We start from the raw sequence: 20,576 nt of genomic DNA on the forward strand, positions 1-20,576 counted from the left end.
CAAATCTTGGATCTGGTCATACGATCAGAGTGTAATATCGCGAGAGGTAAACTTATACTTGTACTGACCAGTTTGAATGGCTGAAATTCCGGGTCTTTATCTTTGGAGCGCTCCGATTCTTTTTGTATATGTCCGGACATATACAAAAAGAATATTGATATTGTTATTGTGTTTCCGCTGCAGCGACTGTCAAGTATTTTAACATTGTATTGTAACATTGTATTTTAAGATATTGTGCCATATTAAATCTTGTGTAACAACACTACCATCATTGCTCTATTTCCATACGAGGGAGTGCCAGTCTCATAATATATACTTTTTATTACGCTTTTGTTGATTTGAGTGAATCAATTTGAGACTAGAGCACCCACTCCAGAATTGTAAAGGGAGTGAGCAGTTTGTCTATACTACTTTTTTACACACAGCACTGCCACAAAGCTCTGCTACATGCATACTCACAGCTCTGCTACAAGTACACAACAAACAGCTGTACTACATGCACAGACAGATATGTTACATACACACAGCCCTGCTACATGCCCTCTCACACACACACAGCTTATTTAACATACACACACATAGACATACTGTATAGTACATCTTTAGTAATAGACATACGGTACAGCTCATTTTCCTGCACTTCCCATCTGACCCCACCCACCGGTGACATTATGGAAGGTCCTTGCAGGACAGAGCTTTCATCGAAGCGTTCTTCCCGCATTGGGGGAAGAGCTTCGACTGGATTAATTTTTTTTTTTACTATCGCACTACTCTGGCAGCATGTGTTGAAAGAGATGGTTCACCCTTCTCTACTGCCTGCACTAATCTCAGGGAGAGAGAGATGGTATGCAGACACACATTTCTCTCATTGATTGGGCAAATGAGCACTCTGCTACATCATCATGGAAGTAATCAGGGTGGTTTTTTGCTTAAAAAAAAAAAAAAAAAAAAAGTGTGTCTTATAGTCCAGAAAATATGATAGTTAAGAGGAATCTCATTTTATTTGCACTAGTTTTTAAAAAAAATATCAGTGACCTTGTTGCCCATAGCAGTTGAGACTCCTGTGGACATCTAGGCCACTCTTGCCCATTTAACATCTTCTTATAACTTAGGAGCAGTTCGCAAAGTTTTTGACTGCTGAATTCTATGTGGATTTGACACTTGTCCTGTCTTGGCACTGTTGCAGCAATAAGCCATGACTGTATGAATGGTGGCGCAGGAATTCATGCCAAATTCAGCTGTCAAAAAACTGTGTGCACGGCCCCTTATTCTGCCTGAGCAATTTTGGGCTATTACTTTCTGACTGACATGGGACGATCATGTTTTTGTACCTTAACGAACACGTTCATCCGGTAATGGGTCAGATACTAGTTGTGACCTAGGTTTACAGCTTACAACAGGCACTTGCTCAGGAAATGAAGCATTGTAAGACTTCATTGATCAGTATTAAATCTGCCTGGAGCTCATAGGTCCCCCTCTGCTTGAAACTCGTGTTTACCATGAACATGTACGTTATTCATAGCGTGTGAAAAGGCATAAACTTTGAGAGCTAAATGCTGCATTGCAGATGATTTGTGGTGTTTGTTATGTTAAGCAGAAGTTCCTCTGCAGGGGAGCCATTCAAAACACCACTGAATTACATTTGGATTTGGAATGTTTTTCCTAGACACCCCTAGAACAGGATCATTTCTCCTGGAATGCTTATGGCTTATGAAACACAGATCATTCTGTAAGCCATCCTGCAAAGTCAAAAGTATTGCTTTAAAAAAATATCATGAAACGTTACTAAGAATTTCCAGTTGACATTTATGATGTTTATCGCAAATAGTCATAAGAATCAAGTCAATGGGGGTCTGACAGCAGGGGTGCACAGTGATACTGAGCGTAAAAGAAGTGGAGAAGTGGAAATGCATGCATATTTTCTTACTATCACAATCAATGGGAGTCATAGAGAGGACACACATTTCTGGACCTGTGGTAATTGTAATCGACGGTACTGTACATCTCTGTCTCCATTGCAAAGGAACCTGTGTTTTTGAGATCAGTGGGGTCCTAGCTGTGGGGTCCCTACCAATTTGAATATATTGTAGGTGGTTTGAAACTTAATGAAAGTCTACTTTGAAAAAACATTCAGATCCTTATAAAGAGAGCATTTGCCTTGGATGGTGATGCCATAAGCACTACAATTGTCAATGATGTAGTCATTCTTAATATAGTAATTCATAAATAACTCAACCTGTAAAAATGGTTCCAGTTGATATATACAGTGTTTGTGAACCCTTTAGATTTTTCTATATATCTACATAAATTTGACCTAAAATGTCATCCGATTTTCACACTAGTCCTACAATTAGATAAAGACAACCAAATCAAAGAAATGGGTAAAAATAATCAGACTTGGCAATTTATTTAAAACCTACAAATAACTACCAGACCGCTTGTAAATTAATATCATTTTATTACATAATTGCAAAAAGCTATCTCACAAACATGATTAAAAGAACATAGGTGCAGGGGAAAAAGTGACCTCATCTGGAGGATGAACACAGAGGATACTACGTTCATGGATCTGTCCAACAATAAAGTGCCAGTGCAGAAAACATATGACATAATAATCGAATGGACAACGAACAATTACCCATGCTGTGCTCCCTCCAGGATGGTGCCAGCCCCGACGCGCGTTTCAGCGAACCTTCGTCTGGGGGTGGCCACCACAGGCTTATGTGTGTATTTATATTCATGTGTTTGAGAAGTTAAGGAATCCCTGGTTGGGGCATATATATATTGGTTATCTGTTTGATTTGGTTATCTGTATTTAGTATCTACTTTTAGGACTTGTGTAAAAATGTTATGTAGTTTTAGGTCAAATTTATGCAGACATAGAAAATGCAGAAGGATTAACAAACTTTTTAGCATCACTGTACAAATACAACATATAATATAATGTTGCCGATACAATATAAAGGGGAAAAATAAGCAAACACTATAGCTGAAAGTGTGCCAAATATATAGGACCCATAGCAAAGCGAGAATAACCCTCCTTTACTTATAGACAGTAGGCTGAGAGTAGTTCACCTGCATGTTTCTTCCCAGCTCTTACCAGCTGAAGATATAGATGTAGATAGGGAATATGTCACCTCTTTCCAGTGTATGTAACAAATGCCAATGCATTCTAGTTCCATTTATCATCATGACAACTGTACCTTTGTTAAGGATATCACTGTTTCTGATCGGCAGAAATTTTAAGTTTGTTACAAATGCTAATTAGCCTTCAAAGTGCCCAGTGGGGCGTAATTACCAGTTGATGGAGCCCAAGTCCGCCTCTTCCAATCCTGCCTCCTTGAAGAACCCAAGCCCCCCCCCCCTTCTACTCAAGTTCTCAGTTCCTTGTGCCTTCATGTTGGCCCACTGCTCGGGAACATCACGATCTGCATAGAACTTTGCCTGCCTGTTAATCGTGCGTCTTACCGAACTCTCGCACATGTGCAGAGCAATTGAGTTGTGTGCAGATCATGTGTAGAAAAGAATTTTGGACTTATTTAGATTAGAAAAACAAAATGGTATATAGTGGTGGACATTTGCTTTAAAAGCATTTTCTGGGAGTTCAGTACTGATGACCTATCCCTGGGATAGGTCATCAATATCTGATAGATGGGGTCCGAATAATGGAACCCCCTGCCAATCAGCTAGGTAAACATATGCAGTGGCCTCTTTCTAGGCCAGTGATGTCATGTTTGTTGGTCACTTGGCCTGTTTCCAGCTTAGTTCCATTTAAGTGAATGAACTTGGGGTGCAATACCAAGCATAGCCGCTATATAATGTACGGTGCAATGCTTAGCTATGCTGACCGATGGGGCTGCTGGAAGGCGGACCCCCACCAATCAGATATTATACATATGTGTTTTAATTGCTTTGTTGTCATTTTCACTTTTTGATTATTTTAAAAAAAAATCTGTGATGCTAGTGAATTTATATGGCCCTAATCAGTGTTTGTCCTTTTTTTGTATGATAGGTAACGGTGAATGTAACAATGGAAATTGTAGATGTCACAGTGGCTGGGAAGGTGACCGATGTCAATGCTCCTCATCAAAGAAACACTGTATGGATTCTAATGGACTTATATGCAGTGGGAGAGGAAGCTGCATCTGTGGCAAATGCGAGTGCACTAATGACAAAAGCTTTGGCCCTTTGTGCCAATACTGCTCTGGATGTAGCAATACCTGCACAGACAACTGGTGTGTTCTGTTTGTTTGTATTTCTTTTATCAGCAATCTGAAGTATTGTAATTGTAGTTAGAAGTATGCTACCTGGTATAAATAATGTAGACAACCATCAAATCCATGAGGTCTACCATTTCAACCATAGGTGTGTTTAATGAAACCTAGAGCATCATAGTTGCCAAAGGCGACTTTTCCAATTTCTACCCTACCCAGTCAATGGCAAGAGACGCTATTGTGAAGTGAAAACCTCTCGGAACAACTACAGCCCAGTTATCATGGTTTGGGCTGGGTCATTTAGTTGCATTGCAAGGATGGGAAGTTTTTAGTAAGGATATTTCCTGGTGCATAAACTGATTTGTCAAGTTTAGGGTAGGAGAGCTTATTTGGGTGTTTGAGCCAGTTGAACAGTGCTTAAAGAACTACAAGCTTATTCCAGCCTGTTTAACCCAACTTCTTTGCACATCCTCAAAAACTTGAAAGGGGTTATCCCAGGCTTATTGTAAAAAATGTAAATCATATCTCGTATAGTACATTACAATCTCTTTCTAACAAAGCTAGAACCATCCCACGGGTCCGCTCATCTCTACTAAGGATGCATTTTTTTTAATATGAATTTGGGAAGACCCCAAAACATTGGGAAATAGAAAAGAGAATGCAAAGAGAGAGTGCGCTGGAGTATAACAATGGCTGGGTGCGGCCGGTCTACTCAGCACAAGGTACGGACAAGTTCTGTGGAATCTATGCCTGGTTCATTTTAATGAACGTAAGCTTGTCCACGTTGGCTGTGGACAGGCGGCTGCGCTTGTCTGTGATTACCCCCCCCTGCCATGCTAAACACACGTTCAGACAATACAATTGCTGCAGGGCAGGCTAGCACCTCCAAGGTGTAAAGGGCAAGCTCAGGCCATGTGCCCAATTTGGAGACCCGGAAGTTGAATGGGGCAGACCCATCAGTCAGTGCGTGTAGGCATGTGCACACAAACTGCTCCACCAGGTTACTGAAATTCTGCCTCCTGCTAAGGCGTTCCATATCAGCTGGTGGTGCTGGTTGTTGTGGCGTGCTGACAAAGCTTTTCCACATTTTGGCCATGCTAACCCTCCCTTTTGAGGTGCTGGCGGTGCCCCAGCTGCATTGGCGACTTCTACCTGCTCCTCTGCCTTCGCCTTGTGCTTCCACTGAGCCCCCGGTGTCAGGTGGGAATGCCATCAGCAGTGTCTACCAGCGTGCGCTTGTACTCGCGCATCTTCTGATCACGCTCCAGTGACGGAATTAAGGACAGCACGGGTTCCTTGTAGCGGGGATCCAGTAGGGTGGCCACCCAGTAATCAGCACTGGTTAGAATGTGGGCAACTAGGCGGTCGTCATCGGCACTGGCCATGTTGGTGGAGTACTAAAAACGTCCTGCATAGAGGCCCACTCATTGGTGGTGAAGTGGTGCTGTTCCGCAGAGCAGCTCACCCATGCGTGGTGCAGCTGAAACTCCACTATCGCCTGCTGCTGCTCGCACAGTCTCTCCAGCATGTGCAAGGTGGAGCATGTGCAAGGTGGTGAGCGGGAAGGCCGAAGTTTCGCTGCAGCACAGACAGGAGAGCAGCAGCAGAGTGAGAACGCCGAAAATGCGGACAGACGGCGTGCACTTTATGCAGCAGCTCTGACATATTGGGGTAATTTTTCAGGAACCTCTGCACCACCAAATTCAGCACATGCGCCAGGCAAGGGATGTGCGTCAAACTGGCTAGCCCCAGAGCTGCTACGAGATTTCGCCCGTTATCGCACACCACCAGGCCAGACCTGAGGTTCAGCGGCACCAACCACTCATCAGTCTGTTGTTCCATGCCTGTCCACAGCTCCTGCGCGGTATGTTTTCCCCCCCCCAAACAGATGAGTTTCATAACAGCCTGGTTGTGCTGAAGTTGGTGGTGAAGGTGTTACGCTGACCGGATGAGGACGGGGTAGAGAAGGAAGCGGAGTAGGAGGAGGAGGCAAAGAGAAATGTCCTGCAATCCTCAGTGGCGGTAGGACATGCGCCAAACTGCTATCCGCCTCAGGCCCAGCCGCCACTGCATTTACCCAGTGTGCAGTTAGGGAGATATAACGTCCCTGCCCGTGCTTACTGGTCCACGTATCGGTAGTTATGTGAAAATTAGTGGCGGCTGGGAACCACATACTGTGGGATTGCCATCGCCATAAGGTTTTTAAAAGTCTCTGTCTCCACCAAATGGAATGACAGCATTTCAAAGGCCAGGAATTTTGAAATGCTGGCATTCAGGGCCAGGGGTCGTGGGTGGGGGTACTTCCTCTTTCTCTGCAGTGTTTGGGGGATGGACAGCTGAACGCTTCCATGGGACAGTGTGGACATGCTGGGTGACTGTGGTGGTGGAGGTGGTGGTATTGCTGCCACATCCTCTGTTTGCGGGGTGGCAGGTGCCACTGTCCCTCCAAAGGGTGAGGAATAGGCAGAGATTGCAGCAGAAGAGGGAGCAAGAGGAGCCTGAGATGTTTTGTGGTTTTTCAGGTGTGTACTCCACTGCAGCTTGTGCTTTGCATTTAGATGCCTGGTCATGCAGGTGGTGCTCAGGTTTAGAACATTTATGCCTCGCTTCATTATCTGATTGCACAGCGTGCAAACAACTCACGTCTTGTCGTCAGAACATTGTCTGAAGAACTGCCACGCCAGGCAAGTCCTTGGAGCTGGCTTTGCTGTGCTCAGTCCCTTGGTGCGGTGGGCAGTAGCAGGCGTACTGGCTAAGGGACGGCCACTCTGCTTTTGCACCCTGCTCCTTCTTTTGCTGTGCGGCTGGCGCTGTGTGACCACAACCTCTTTCTCCGAACTGCACATGTCACTCGTATGACCTTGATAGAATGTGGGGTCTAGGACCTCATCATCCTCCATATCATCTTCCACCCACTCTTCACCCCTGCCCTCCTTGCCGGTCTGTTCACGGCAGAAAGACACAGCAGTTGGCACCTGTGTTTCATCATCATCATCATCACAGACGTCCTGCGATGGTCCTCCCATGTCCACATCCTGAAACATAAGTGGTTGGGCATCAGTGCACTCAATCTCTTCCACTTCTGGGGCAGGGCTAGGTGGATGACCCACGGAAACCCCGCCAGCAGAGTCATCAAAAAGCATAAGAGACTTCTGCATGACTTGGGACTCAGACTGCTTGCCTGATTTGCAAGGGGGTGAGGTGAAAGAAAGATGCCTATCGGCTGCAGGTGCCAACTCTGCGGTTTCAGCAGGAGACCGGATGGGAGACAATGGGAAGAAACTGGAGGCAGTGTCAGCCATCCAATCTACTACCGCCTATACTTGTTCTGGCCTCACCATTCGTACACCGGTATTCGGTCCTACAAAATGATGCTGAACGTCCTATCGCCTACGTGCACCTGAGGAAGGTGTTTCATTTGGGTGTATAGCTGGCACAGCCCGACCACGTCCTCTCCCTGCAACAGGAATTCCAGCAGCACCACGACCAGGGCCACGTCCCTTATTTGATGCTCTCCTCATTCTTTGAGGTCACCCACTGAACTAACAGACAGATTAACTATATTAATTTCCCTGTCACGTATGCAGTGCACTTGTATTTCACACCAAAAATGGGTATATGTCACCCACCGAACTAAGAGACGGATTAACTAGATTAATTTCCCTGTCACGTATGCAGTGCAGGTGTACCTCACACCAAAAATGTGAATGTCACCCACCGAACTAACAGATGGATTAATTATATTAATTTCCCTGTCACGTATAAAGTGCACGTGTATCTCAAACCAAAAATGGGTATATGTCACCCATCAAACTAACAGACAGATTAACTATTATATTTTTGTGTCAGAGGTACAAAAATGGTGCATTGCACCCATAAAAAATCGCTATAGGTCACCCACAGAATTAACAGCCAGATTTATTATTATATTCCTGTGTCAGGGGTGCAAAGCTGGTGTATTGAACCCACAAAAAATCATTATAGGTCACCCACAAAACAAATAGCCAGATTCCTAACACTTTCCCTCGCTTCAGCTGCCTGCTTCCTGTCCCTGCACTACTCAGAGCTAATGGGCGGTGCTACACGTGATCCAGCTTGTATTGAGGCTGTGTCACATGATGCACCGGCCAATCACAGCCATGCCATTACTAGGCATGGCTGTGAGGGCTTCTAAGTGCCCTGCAGCCTTTCAAAAGCTTTATTAAATGCCCAAACTGGAACCCCAACTTTTCCGGCAAAGTCAGCTACTTAGTACTATGGAGCTTCTCTTGTAAAAGACTGTTCGGGCATACTAGTGAAATGCCCATACTGTGCCTATGCATATTTCTATGAACAAGCACAATATACTGGCATATTTAAGTATTCCAATATATTGTAATAAAAAACAAATTAAAATGATGTATGCACGTCTCTTCATATATTAAAACCATTGAGTTTCCTCTTAACCACTTCCAGACCAAGCCAATTTTCACCTTGCTGACCAACTTAATTTTGCAAATCTAACATGTCATTTTATGTGGAAATAACTTTGGAATGTTTTTACTTATCCAAGCAATTTTGAGACTGTTTTCTCATGACACTTCTTACTTTATGTTAGTGATAAATTTGAGTTGATATGTTGTAGTTTTATTTAGAAAAAAAACAAGTTTTACAGAATTTTTTTTTCAAATGAGCAGTTTTTTTAATCTGAATGTCTCTGCTTTTGAGACAGATAGTGATAGTTCACAAAATAGTTACTAACATTCACCATATACTTTATTTTGGCATCATGTAAATGTCATTTTAATTTTTAGGATGTTAGAAAGCTTTTTTTCAAATTTTCAAGAAAGTCACTGACTTTTTAAAGCACCAAATCAGGGGCTTACATAATGGAAACCATGCATAAATTACCCCGTTTTAAAAACTACAGCCCTCAGATTATTCAAAACTGATTCCAGAAACGTTGTTAACCTTTTAGGTGTTCCGCAGGAACAAAAAATGGAGGTCAAATTTAACTTCCTTTGTTTTGCAGATTTTTGTTCCTGTAACACAGCAAGGGTTACCAGCAAAGCAAAACTTCAATATTTATTTTTATTTTTTCCTGACTCCGTATCACCCCATATGTGTCATAAACTGATGTATAGGCACACGATAGGGCTCAGAAGGGAGTACCATTTGTCTTTTGGAGGGCTCATTTTGCCAGATTGGTTCTTGGGCACCATGTCACATTTAAAGAGACCCTAAGGTACCTCTCGAGTGGAAACCTGTAAAAGTGACTTTATTTTGGAAACTACACCCCTCATATTCAAGGTGCGTAGTGAGTACTTTGACGCCACAGGCTTTTCATATAATTTAGAAACACTTGGCTGTGGAAAAATAAAATAACATTTATTTCTTCAAATAAAATGTTGCTTTAATCCCAATTTTTGAAGTAGTAATAGGAGAAAAAACACGACAAATTTTGTTGCATACTTTTTTAAGAGTACCGTTATGTGGTCATAAACTGCTGTTTGGGCACACTGCAGGGTTCAGAAGAAAAAAGAGCACTATGTTTATTCAATGCCTAGTTTGGTGATTTATACAGCACTGGTCAACAACTGAATTTACCAAAGAATTTTGACCACACAGGAATTTTTGTTTTTCTTTTCAATTTTCCACTCCCTGCCTTTCCGGAGCCATAAGTTTTTATTTTTCTGTTCACATAGCTATATGAGGTCTTGTTTTTTTCGGGACAAGTTGTACCATTTAATATTCCATACGATATAGGGGGAAGTTGGAAAAAATTCCAAATAGAGTGGGATTGGGTAAAAAACAAGATTCCACCACAGTTTTACAGGTATTGTTTTTACGGCACTCCCTGTGCCATAAAACTGACCTGTTACCTTCATTTTCTGGGTCAATACGATTACGGCAATACCACATTTGTATTCCATATTTTCCTCTCTATAAGACACACTTTTCCCCCACCTAAACTTGGAGGAAAATGGCAGTGCGGCCTATAAAGCAAATACTAGTGAGTGCTTCCATAAGTATCCATAGTATGCAAGAGTCACGGGGAGTTGGGATTGAAGCGCTGCTAGCACTGCCGGTACTTACTTCTCCCTGCTTGATCTTCTCTGCTGCTTGATCATCAGGTACATCTTATAAAACAAAAATGATGTTTTGATGCTGAAAAAAATGGAAAATAGATTTTTTTTTTCTGTTTATCGCCATATTCTCACCCCCGCAATTTTTATTATATTTACATATATGCAGGGTCAGACTGGCCCACCAGAGGATCCTCCGGTGGACTCAAGCTCTGCCAGTAAATAACTCTAAATAAGGCCTCTTTCACACTTGCGTTGTTGGGATCCGGCGTGCACTTCCGTTGCCGGAGGTGCCCGCCGGATCTGGAAAAACGCAAGTGTACTGAAAGCATTTGAAGACGGAGCCGTCTTCAAAATGCTTTCAGTGTTACTATGGCACCCAGGACGCTATTAAAGTCCTGGTTGCCATAGTAGGAGCGGGGAGCGGGGGAGCAGTATACTTACAGTCCGTGCGGCTCCCGGGGCGCTCCAGAATGACGTCAGAGCGCCCCATGCACATGGATGACGTGATCCATGTGATCACGTGATCCATGCGCTTGGGGCGCCCTGACGTCACTCTGGAGCGCCCCGGGAGCCGCACGGACGGTAAGTATGCTGCTCCCCCGCTCCCCGCTACACTTTACCATGGCTGCCAGGACTTTAGCGTCCCGGCAGCCATGGTAACCATTCAGAAAAAGCTAAATGTCGGGTCCGGCAATGCGCCGAAACGATGTTTAGCTTAAGGCCGGATCCGGATCAATGCCTTTCAATGGGCATTAATTCCGGATCCGGCCTTGCGGCAACTCTTCAGGATTTTTGGCCGGAGCATAAAGCGCAGCATGCTGCGGTATTTTCTCCAGCCAAAAAACGTTCCGTTCCGGAACTGAAGACATCCTGATGCATCCTGAACGGATTTCTCTCAATTCAGAATGCATTAGGATAAAAATGATCAGGATACTAAAACAGAGCCCTTGGGTCCAATATACACAGATGGTGGACCCCCAGAATAATTTACTCTGGTAGGCTCATGGGACTTTAGTCCAACACTGCATATATGGTGCTGTGTGAGGGCTTATTTTTTGCGGGACAATCTGTAGTTTTCACCAATACTATTTTGGGGTATGTATGACTTTTTGATCACTTTTTATTCAAATATTTTGGAAAGAGAAGTGATGAAAAAATGCCAAATCAGCAATTTTTTTTCTCCATTTTGCCGTTTGCCATATGGGGTACATACTTTTATGTGTTAATAGTTTTAGGACATGGCGACTCCTATGATGTGTTTTTTTTTTTAACAGATTCCCATTTCTATTCAGTAATGAAATTTATTCCTGAATAGATAGGTATATTCCAATACAGTTCTGCCACCTGCAGGTCTGCATAGAAATATATCAGTAATAGACCTGGAAGCCTTGTACAGGCTTAGGCCTGTTACTACTAAGGAAAGCCTTGTATGGGGGGGTCATTTTCTGTGGGATAAGTTGATGTTTTCATTGATACCATTTTGAGGTACTGTACGTAAGACTTTTTGATTATTTTTTTGGAGGCGATGTGACCAAATAATAGCTGGTCTGCCATAGTTTTATTTTTTTGGTTTTTTTATAACGTTCACCTGATGGGATAGATTGTGTCATATTTTCATAGAGCATGTTGTTATGAACGGCGAGCGGTGATTGATGATACCAAATCCTGATCAAAAATTTAAGACCACTTGAAAAATGGCAAAAAATCATATTTAGCATGGCTGGATCTTAACAAGGTTCCAAGTAGAGCTTCAACATGCAACAAGAAGAAATGGGAGTGAGACAAAACATTTTTTGCGCATTCAATTTAATGAAAACAACAAATAAACTGAAACAGGCTGTTTTTCAGCTGATCAAAAGTTTAGGACCATACCTCAAAAAAAAAAAACTTAACCCCTCCAAAACAGAAATCCAACTTCCAAACATGAACTCAGTAATGAGTAGCTCCGCCGTTATTGTTTATCACTTCAGAAATTAGTTTCGGCATGCTTGATGCAAGCGTTTCCATGAGGTGAGTGGGAACATTTCTCCAAGTGGTGAAGACGGCCGCACGGAGGCCATCTACTGTCTGGAACTGTTGTCCATTTTTGTAAACTTCCCTTGCCATCCATCCCCAAAGGTTCTCAATTGGATTTAGATCAGGGGAACACGCAGGATGGGCCAAAAGAGTGGTTATTCTCCTGGAAGAAGTCCCTTGTCCTGCGGGCATTGTGTACTGTAGTGTTGTCCTGTTGAAAAACCCAGTCGTTACCACACAGACGAGGGCCCTCAGTCATGAGGAATGCTCTCTGCAACATCTGGACATAGCCAGCGGCCATTTGACGCCCCTGCACTTCCTGAAGCTCCATTGTTCCACTGAAGGAAAAAGCACCCCAGACCATTATGGCACCCCTCCATTGTGGCGCGTAGAAAACATTTCAGGTGGGATCTGCTTGTCATGCCAGTAACTTTGGAAACTATCAGGGCCATCAAGGTTACATTTTTTCTCATCAGAGAATAAAACTTTCTTCCACCTTTGAATGTCCCATGTTTGGTGCTCTCTTGCAAAGTCCAAACGAGCAGTTCTGTGGCGTTTAAGGAGAGGAGGTCTTTGAAGACTTTTTTTTTTTTTTTTTTTATATTTTTTATTGTTTTGTTTTTACAACAAAAGACAGCGAATAGTCAAGCAAATGGTGATGGACACGAATTGTGTCACCAGGCATCACCTTACAATCAAAATTGTTAAAATAATAAAAATAAGAATAAAAAGAAAAGGACAACAGAAACATGTGGATTTCTGCACAATACAACATATATCAATCAATATTACTCGGGTTATAGCATCCAAGTGGATAGAATCAGAGATAGCTTCCTATAGTCCTGCCAAGGTTTCCATAAGATGCTGAATGATCTGTAAGAGTGATTTTCCCAGGCGGACATTTCTTCAAACCTGTAGATGGAGTCAATTTTGTTAAGCCAATGCTCGATTGGAGGAAGGTCGTGGGTCAACCAGTATCTAGGTATCAGTAACCGGGCTGCTGATAGTAGTTTTTTAAATAATTTAAGTGAGATGGGGCAACTGGTATGTGGGTGTAGGCCCAGGAGAGCAAATTTGGGGCAGGGAGAGAGAAGTGTACTACAGATAGAATTGCAGAATGTATAGATTTTTGACCACCATGAGTGAATCAATGGACAGGTCCACCAAATGTGGTAGAATGTCCCTTTTCCGGAATCGCATCTCCAGCACAGGTCAGACCCTGAGGATGAGAAACGGCAAGTAACTTCCGGTGTTTTATACCATCTAGTGAGTACTTTATACCCGTTTTCTTGAATTTTCACACACCTGGAGGAAGAATGAGATTCAATATAAAGGCGTTGTTGATCATCTAAAGTAATCGGTGTACCCAGATCCTTCTCCCAAGAGCCGATAAAAGCTGGTTTAGGCATATTAACAGGTGAAATAAGTTTCCTATAAATAAGGGAAATAAGTTTCCTGGGGGGAGGGTTTGTATAAATAAGGGTTTCAAACCAGGTTAGAGGTCTAAGCAGATCGCTATAAAGGAAGAGACGTTTTTTGTTTTTGAAGCCCTTCAGTCTCAGATGCCGTCTGATGGTTATGGGGCTGCAGTCAGCACCAGTAAGGGTCTTAATTTGGGTCGAGGATCGTCCAGTGTCTTGACGGACAGCCAATTGGATCCTCCGGCTCAGTGCTGATGAAATTTTTTTGGGTCTTCCACTTGACTTTTTTGTTCCATAACCCTCAGGATCATTTAAGAAATTCCAAATGACTGTCTTACTGCGTCCCACCTCAGCAGCGATGGCGCGCTGTGAGAGACCCTGCTTATGCAGTTCAACAACCCGACCACGTTCAAAAAGGAGTTTTTTTGCCTTTGCCATCACAACGTGTGACTACCTGACAGAAAATGACAATGAATCCACATCTTTGCACAGATTTGGCCTTTTAAAGGCATGTGGTCCTAAAATTTGGATCAGCTGAAAAACTGTTTTTCAGTTTAATCGTTATTTTCAATTAATTGAATGCTCAAAAAATTTTTTGTCTCACTCTCTCATTTCTTCTTGTTGCATGTTGAAGCTCTACTTGGAACCTTGTTAACCTCTTCAGGACACAGGGCGTACAGGTACGCCCATATGTCCTGGTACTTAAGGACACAGGGCGTACATGTACGCCCTGTGTATTTCTGATCACCGCTGCGCGGCGGGCGGTGATCGGAAGCCGGTGCCTGCTCAAATCATTGAGCAGGCACCTCGGCTAAATGCGCGGGGGGGGGTCCCGTGACCCCCCCATGTCGGCGATCGCCGCAATCAATTCAGAACTGCTGTTTGCGGCTTTTACCTATTGCGGCGGCCGGCGGTGCCATCGGGTCCCCATGCGGCTGTAGGGGGGGCCCGATGGCATGGAAGGCAGCGCGATGTCTAAGGAAGGCTGCCTTCTGGTGACGAGCCTGTGAGATCCAGCCCCCTGGATCTCACAGGTCGGAAGCTATATCAGTAATACACACAGTATTACTCATACAGCCAATGCATTCCAATACAGAAGTATTGGAATGCATTGTAAAGGATTAGACCCCCAAAAGTTCAAGTCCCAAAGTGGGACAAAAAATAAAAAAAAATGGGGGGGGAGGGAAGTATACATATTAGGTATCGCCGCGTCCGTATCGACCGGCTCTATAAACATATCACATGACCTAACCCCTCAGATGAACACTGTAAAAAATAAAAAACTGTGCTAAATAAACCATTTTTTTGTCACCTTACATCACAAAAAGTACAACAGCAAGCGATCAAAAAGGCGTTTGCCCACCAAAATAGTACCAATCTGTCACCTCATACCGCAAAAAATGAGCCCCTACCTGAGATAATCGCCCAAAAACTGAAAAAATTATGTCTCTCAGACTATGGAAACGCTAAAACATGATTTTTTTTTTTTATTCAAAAATGAAATCATTGTGTAAAACTTACATAAATAAAAAAAAGTATACATATTAGGTATCGCCGCGTCCGTATTGACCGGCTCTATAAAAATATCACATGACCTAACCCCTCAGATGAACACCAGAAAAGTTTTTAAATAAAAACTGTGCTAAATAAACCATTTTTTGTCACCTTACATCACAAAAAATGTAATAGCAAGCGATCAAAAAGTCACACACACCCCAAAATGGTGCCAATAAAACCGTCATCTCATCCCGCAAAAATCATACCCTACCCAAGGTAATTGCCCAAAAACTGAAAAAATTATGGCTCTCAGACTATGGAAACACTAAAACATGATTTATTTTTGCTTCAAAAATGAAATCATTGTGTAAAACTTACATAAATAAATAAAAAGTATACATATTAGGTATCGCTGCATCAGTGACAACCTGGTCTATAAAAATACCACATGATCTAACCTGTCAGTTGAATGTTGTAAATAACAAAAAATAAAAAGGTGGCAAAACAGCTATTTCTTGTTATCTTGCCTCACAAAAAGTGTAATATAGAGCAACCAAAAATCATATGTACCCTAAACTAGTACCTATCCCGTAGTTTCTAAAATGGGGTCACTTTTTTGGAGTTTCTACTCTAGGGGTGCATCAGGGGGCTTCAAATGGGACATGGTGTAAAAAAAAACAGTCCAGCAAAATCTGCCTTTCAAAAACCGTATGGCATTCCTTTCCTTCTGCCGTGTGCCCGTACAGTAGTTCACGACCACATATGGGGTGTTTCTGTAAACTACAGAATCAGGGCCATAAATATTGAGTTTTGTTTGGCTGTTAATCCTTGCTTTGTTACTAGAAAAAATGTATTAAAATGGAAAATTTGACAAAAATTTTAAATTCTGAAATTTCATCTCCATTTGCCAATAACTCTTGTGGAACACCTAAAAGGTTAACAACGTTTGTAAAATCTGTTTTGAATACCTTGAGGGGTGTGGTTTCTTAGATGGGGTCACTTTTATGGAGTTTCTACTCTAGGGTTGCATCAGGGGGGCTTCAAATGGGACATGGTGTCAAAAAAACCAGTCCAGCAAAATCTGCCTTCCAAAAACCGTATGGCATTCCTTTCCTTCTGCGCCCTGCCGTGTGCCCGTACAGTAGTTTATGACCACATATGGGGTGTTTCTGTAAACTACAGAATCAGGGCCATAAATATTGAGTTTAGTTTGGCTGTTAACCCTTGCTTTGTAAAAGTAAAAAAAATATTAAATTGGAAAATCTGCCAAAAAAGTGAAATTTTGAAATTGTATCTCTATTTGCCATTAATTCTTGTGGAACACCTAAAGTGTTAACAAAGTTTGTAAAATCAGTTTTGAATACCTTGAGGGGTGTAGTTTCTACTATAGGGGTGCATCAGGGGGGCTTCAAATGGGACATGGTGTAAAAAAAAACAGTCCAGCAAAACCTGCCTTCCAAAAACCGTATGGCATTCCTTTCCTTCTGCGCCCTGCCGTGTGCCCATACAGCCGTTTACGACCACATATGGGGTGTTTCTGTAAACTACAGAAACAGGGCCATAAATATTGAGTTTGGTTTGGCTGTTAACCCTTGCTTTGTAACTGAAAAAAAATTATTAAAATGGAAAATCTGCCAAAAAAGTAAAATTTTGAAATTGTATCTCTATTTTCCATTAATTCTTGTGGAACACCTAAAGGGTTAACAAAGTTTGTAAAATCAGTTTTGAATACCTTGAGGGGTGTAGTTTCTAGAAGCCTCGCAAAGTGACTTCAGACCTGAACTGGTCCCTAAAAATTGGGTTTTTGAAAATTTCTGAAAAATTTCAAGATTTGCTTCTAAACTTCTAAGGGCTCTTTCACACTTACGTTCTTGTCTTCCGGCATAGAGTTCCGTCGTCGGGGCTATATGCCGGAAGAATCCTGATCAGGATTATCCTAATGCATTCTGAATGGAGAGAAATCCGTTCAGGATGCATCAGGATGTCTTCAGTTCCGGAACGGAACGTTTTTTGGCCGGAGAAAATACCGCAGCATGCTGCGCTTTTTGCTCCGGCCAAAAATCCGGAACACTTGCCGCAAGGCCGGATCCGGAATTAATGCCCATTGAAAGGCATTGATCCGGACTTAAGCTAAACGTCGTTTCGGCGCATTGCCGCATCCGACATTTAGCTTTTTCAGAGTGGTTACCATGGCTGCCGGGACGCTAAAGTCCTGGCAGCCATGGTAAAGTGTAGCGGGGAGCGGGGGAGCAGTGTACTTACCGTCCGTGCGGCTCCCCGGGCGCTCCAGAGTGACGTCAGGGCGCCCCAAGCGCATGGATCATGTGATCACATGGATCACGTCATCCATGCGCATGGGACGCTCTGACGTCATTCTGGAGCGCCCGGGGAGCCGCACGGACTGTAAGTATACTGCTCCCCCGCTCCCCGCTACTACTATGGCAGCCAGGACTTTAATAGCGTCCTGGGTGCCATAGTAACACTGAAAGCATTTGGAAGACGGTTCCGTCTTCAAATGCTTTCAGTACACTTGCGTTTTTCCGGATCCGGAGTGTAATTCCGGCAAGTGGAGTACACGCCGGATCCGGACAACGCAAGTGTGAAAGAGGCCTTAGCCTTGTAACATCCCCAAAAAATAAAATATCATTCCCAAAATGATCCAAACATGAAGTAGACATATGGGGAATGTAAAGTAATAACTATTTTTGGAGGTATTACTATGTATTATAGAGTAGAGAAATTGAAACTTGGAAATGTGCAATTTTTTACAAATTTTTGCTAAATTTGGTATTTTTTTATACATAATTTTTTTTTTTTTTTTACTTCATTTTACCAGTTTCATGAAGTACAATATGTGACGAAAAAACAATCTCAGAATGGCCTGGATAAGTCAAAGTGTTTTAAAGTTATCACCACTTAAAGTGACACTGGTCAGATTTGCAAAAAATGGCATGGTCCTTAAGGTGAAATAAGGCTGTGTCCTTAAGGAGTTAAGATCCAACAATGTAAAATATGATTTTTTGCCATTTTTCAAGTGGTCTTAAACTTTTGATCAGGACTGTATATATATATATATATATATATATATATATATATTTAATTTTTTTTTTCAGTTTTACACAGTAAAATCATTTTTGAAAAAAATCATGCTTTTATGTCACAATTTTTTGAGAGCCATATTTTTATTTTTTGGGTGATGCTCTTGTGCAGGGGCTTATTTTTTTAATTTTTTTATTTTTTTAGGAATGAGGTGACCTTTTTATTGGTGCCATTTTGAGGAACTGTACATACAACTTTTTGATATTTTTTGGGAGGCGAGGTAATCAAAAAATGGCTGGCATATTTCTACTTTATACATTTTTATAGCTTTCACCTGACAGAGTAGATCATGTGATATTTTTATATAGCTGGTTGTTACGGAAACGGCAATACGTAATGTCTTTTTTCTTTTTTACAAAAATGAATGGCTTGATGAGGGGAAAGGGGCTTTTTTTTACACTTGAAACTTTTTTTTATAAAACACTTTTTTTATGTTTTTTTTTATTCTTATATTTTTATCTTACACAGTTTTTCACCATCAATACCTTCCCTATCACTCTATACACAGCAGGCTCCCCACTCAGCATCTGCACAAATAAGCTATGATCTCTGGACTGATGTTTTAAAATGTCCATTCAGAGATATGTCCTGACTGAGTGGACATATATAGTCTTTGGGCGGTCAGGAACTGGTTAATTGTCATAGCACGTACTATAAATATAGGTCAGTGATGAACAACATAAAAAAGTGGGAAAAATATGGCTGAATGGTAGCTTTTTTTGCTTTACCCTCCAAAATTAAATCAATAAAAAAACAAAAAACTCTATCAAAAATGTACCCCAAAATTGAAAACACAAATCCAATGCAAAACAAGACTGCTGCATTAATACAAAAAGTTGTTAGTAACCGAGTGGTGAGATGAAAAATTCTAAATTTCTTTTTGGTCCCTAAGACCAAAAAAATTGCCTAGTCCTGAAGGGTTAAGCTTTAATTACATAAATACTATAAAACCTCTTTAAATAGTGTCCCTTCTGTGGCGCTCATCTATGGGGTCCTCATCTAGGGTGCTTATTCTTCCTAATAAATATTTTCCACATTTACCACTAGCAGCTGCTTATGGGGACTGATAACTGAGAGGCAAAGTTAGAAGCCAAGCTGTAAGCATCGAGATGCCTATACACAAACAGTAAGTTGATCAGTCATCACAAACACATTTGTAAGCCCTCCCAGCCGCATAATCTATTTAATTGCTACAGACACATTTGGGAGCAATTTTTTTTATCATTGCATTTTAGTCATTGTGGGCTAAAATAGTTTTTTTCACTTACTCAAGTCTTTATTACATATTTTCATGGTATCTAAAGACTGTTGTTTTCTGCTCCACTGTGAATCTCTCAGGGAACCTCTCTGACTGCTTAATTTTTAGCCCTTATCTCTGAACTCCTGACAGCTCATAAACACTCATTTCTTTCTCAATTCTTATCAAAATGAGCTGTCGGGAAAGTTTATATTTGGGCCATCAGAGCAGCCCATTTTTTTTTTACTTTTAAAATATCAGCTTCCTACTGAATCTGTCATTCAGTGGGAAGCTGATATTTTAAAAGTAAAAAAAAAAAATGTAGAGGAAAAACTTCACAACATCTAAGACCTCTATAATATAGTATTTTAGAAGTTTGCTGGTTTACAGTACAGTACATGAGGCATGACCTCCTTTTTGAGTATTATCTTTATATAATGCATTATGTTTTTATGGATATAATGACAGAATGGTAGAGTATACAAAAATATAAAAATAATATAATATAAACATGATGAGCGAAGCAAGCTTCGGATGCTACATCCGAAGTTGCTTCGTTCAAAACTTTGGATTAATACTGTACGGAGATCTGTCTCCATAGAGTATTAAAATTTACGGGCCCCGATGAGCCGAAGTTAGTTATTCGCATGGTTGCGCGTGACTTTGTTGAATAACTTCGGTAGTTGATTTTTAAAGTGTAAAAGAACTTCAAAACTTGAAACGGAACTTCGATTCCGAGGTATCAGTTGGAACCGAAGTCGAGTTTGGTTTCAAGTTCAAAAGTGCTTTTTCACTTTAAAAATAATAACTGCCGAAGTTATTCAAGAAGGTCACGCACGACTTTTCAAATAACTTCAGCTCATCGGAGCCCATACATTTTAATACTTTACTGTACCGTACAGTAATAATTCGAAGGTTTGAATGAAGCAACTTCAGATTTAGCATCCGAAGCTTGCTTTGCTCATCACTAAATATAATCATTAAAAAAAACTTTCTCTAGTACTAAATACTTACTAAATAAATA

General features: G+C 41.6%; 1 protein-coding gene across 1 annotated transcript in view; it reads left to right on the forward strand.

The window, feature by feature from the left end:
• ITGB8 (integrin subunit beta 8) overlaps positions 1-20,576 on the forward strand; it is a 167,435-nt gene that overhangs the window by 132,746 nt on the left and 14,113 nt on the right. Inside the window, exon 11 of the mRNA XM_040432575.1 lies at positions 4,013-4,235. Within this exon, the coding sequence (XP_040288509.1) occupies positions 4,013-4,235 (223 nt within the window). The remainder of the gene's footprint in view (positions 1-4,012; positions 4,236-20,576) is intronic.

Source organism: Bufo bufo, chromosome 5 (genome assembly GCF_905171765.1).
Source record: "Bufo bufo chromosome 5, aBufBuf1.1, whole genome shotgun sequence".
In the NCBI taxonomy this organism is placed as follows: domain Eukaryota; kingdom Metazoa; phylum Chordata; class Amphibia; order Anura; family Bufonidae; genus Bufo; species Bufo bufo.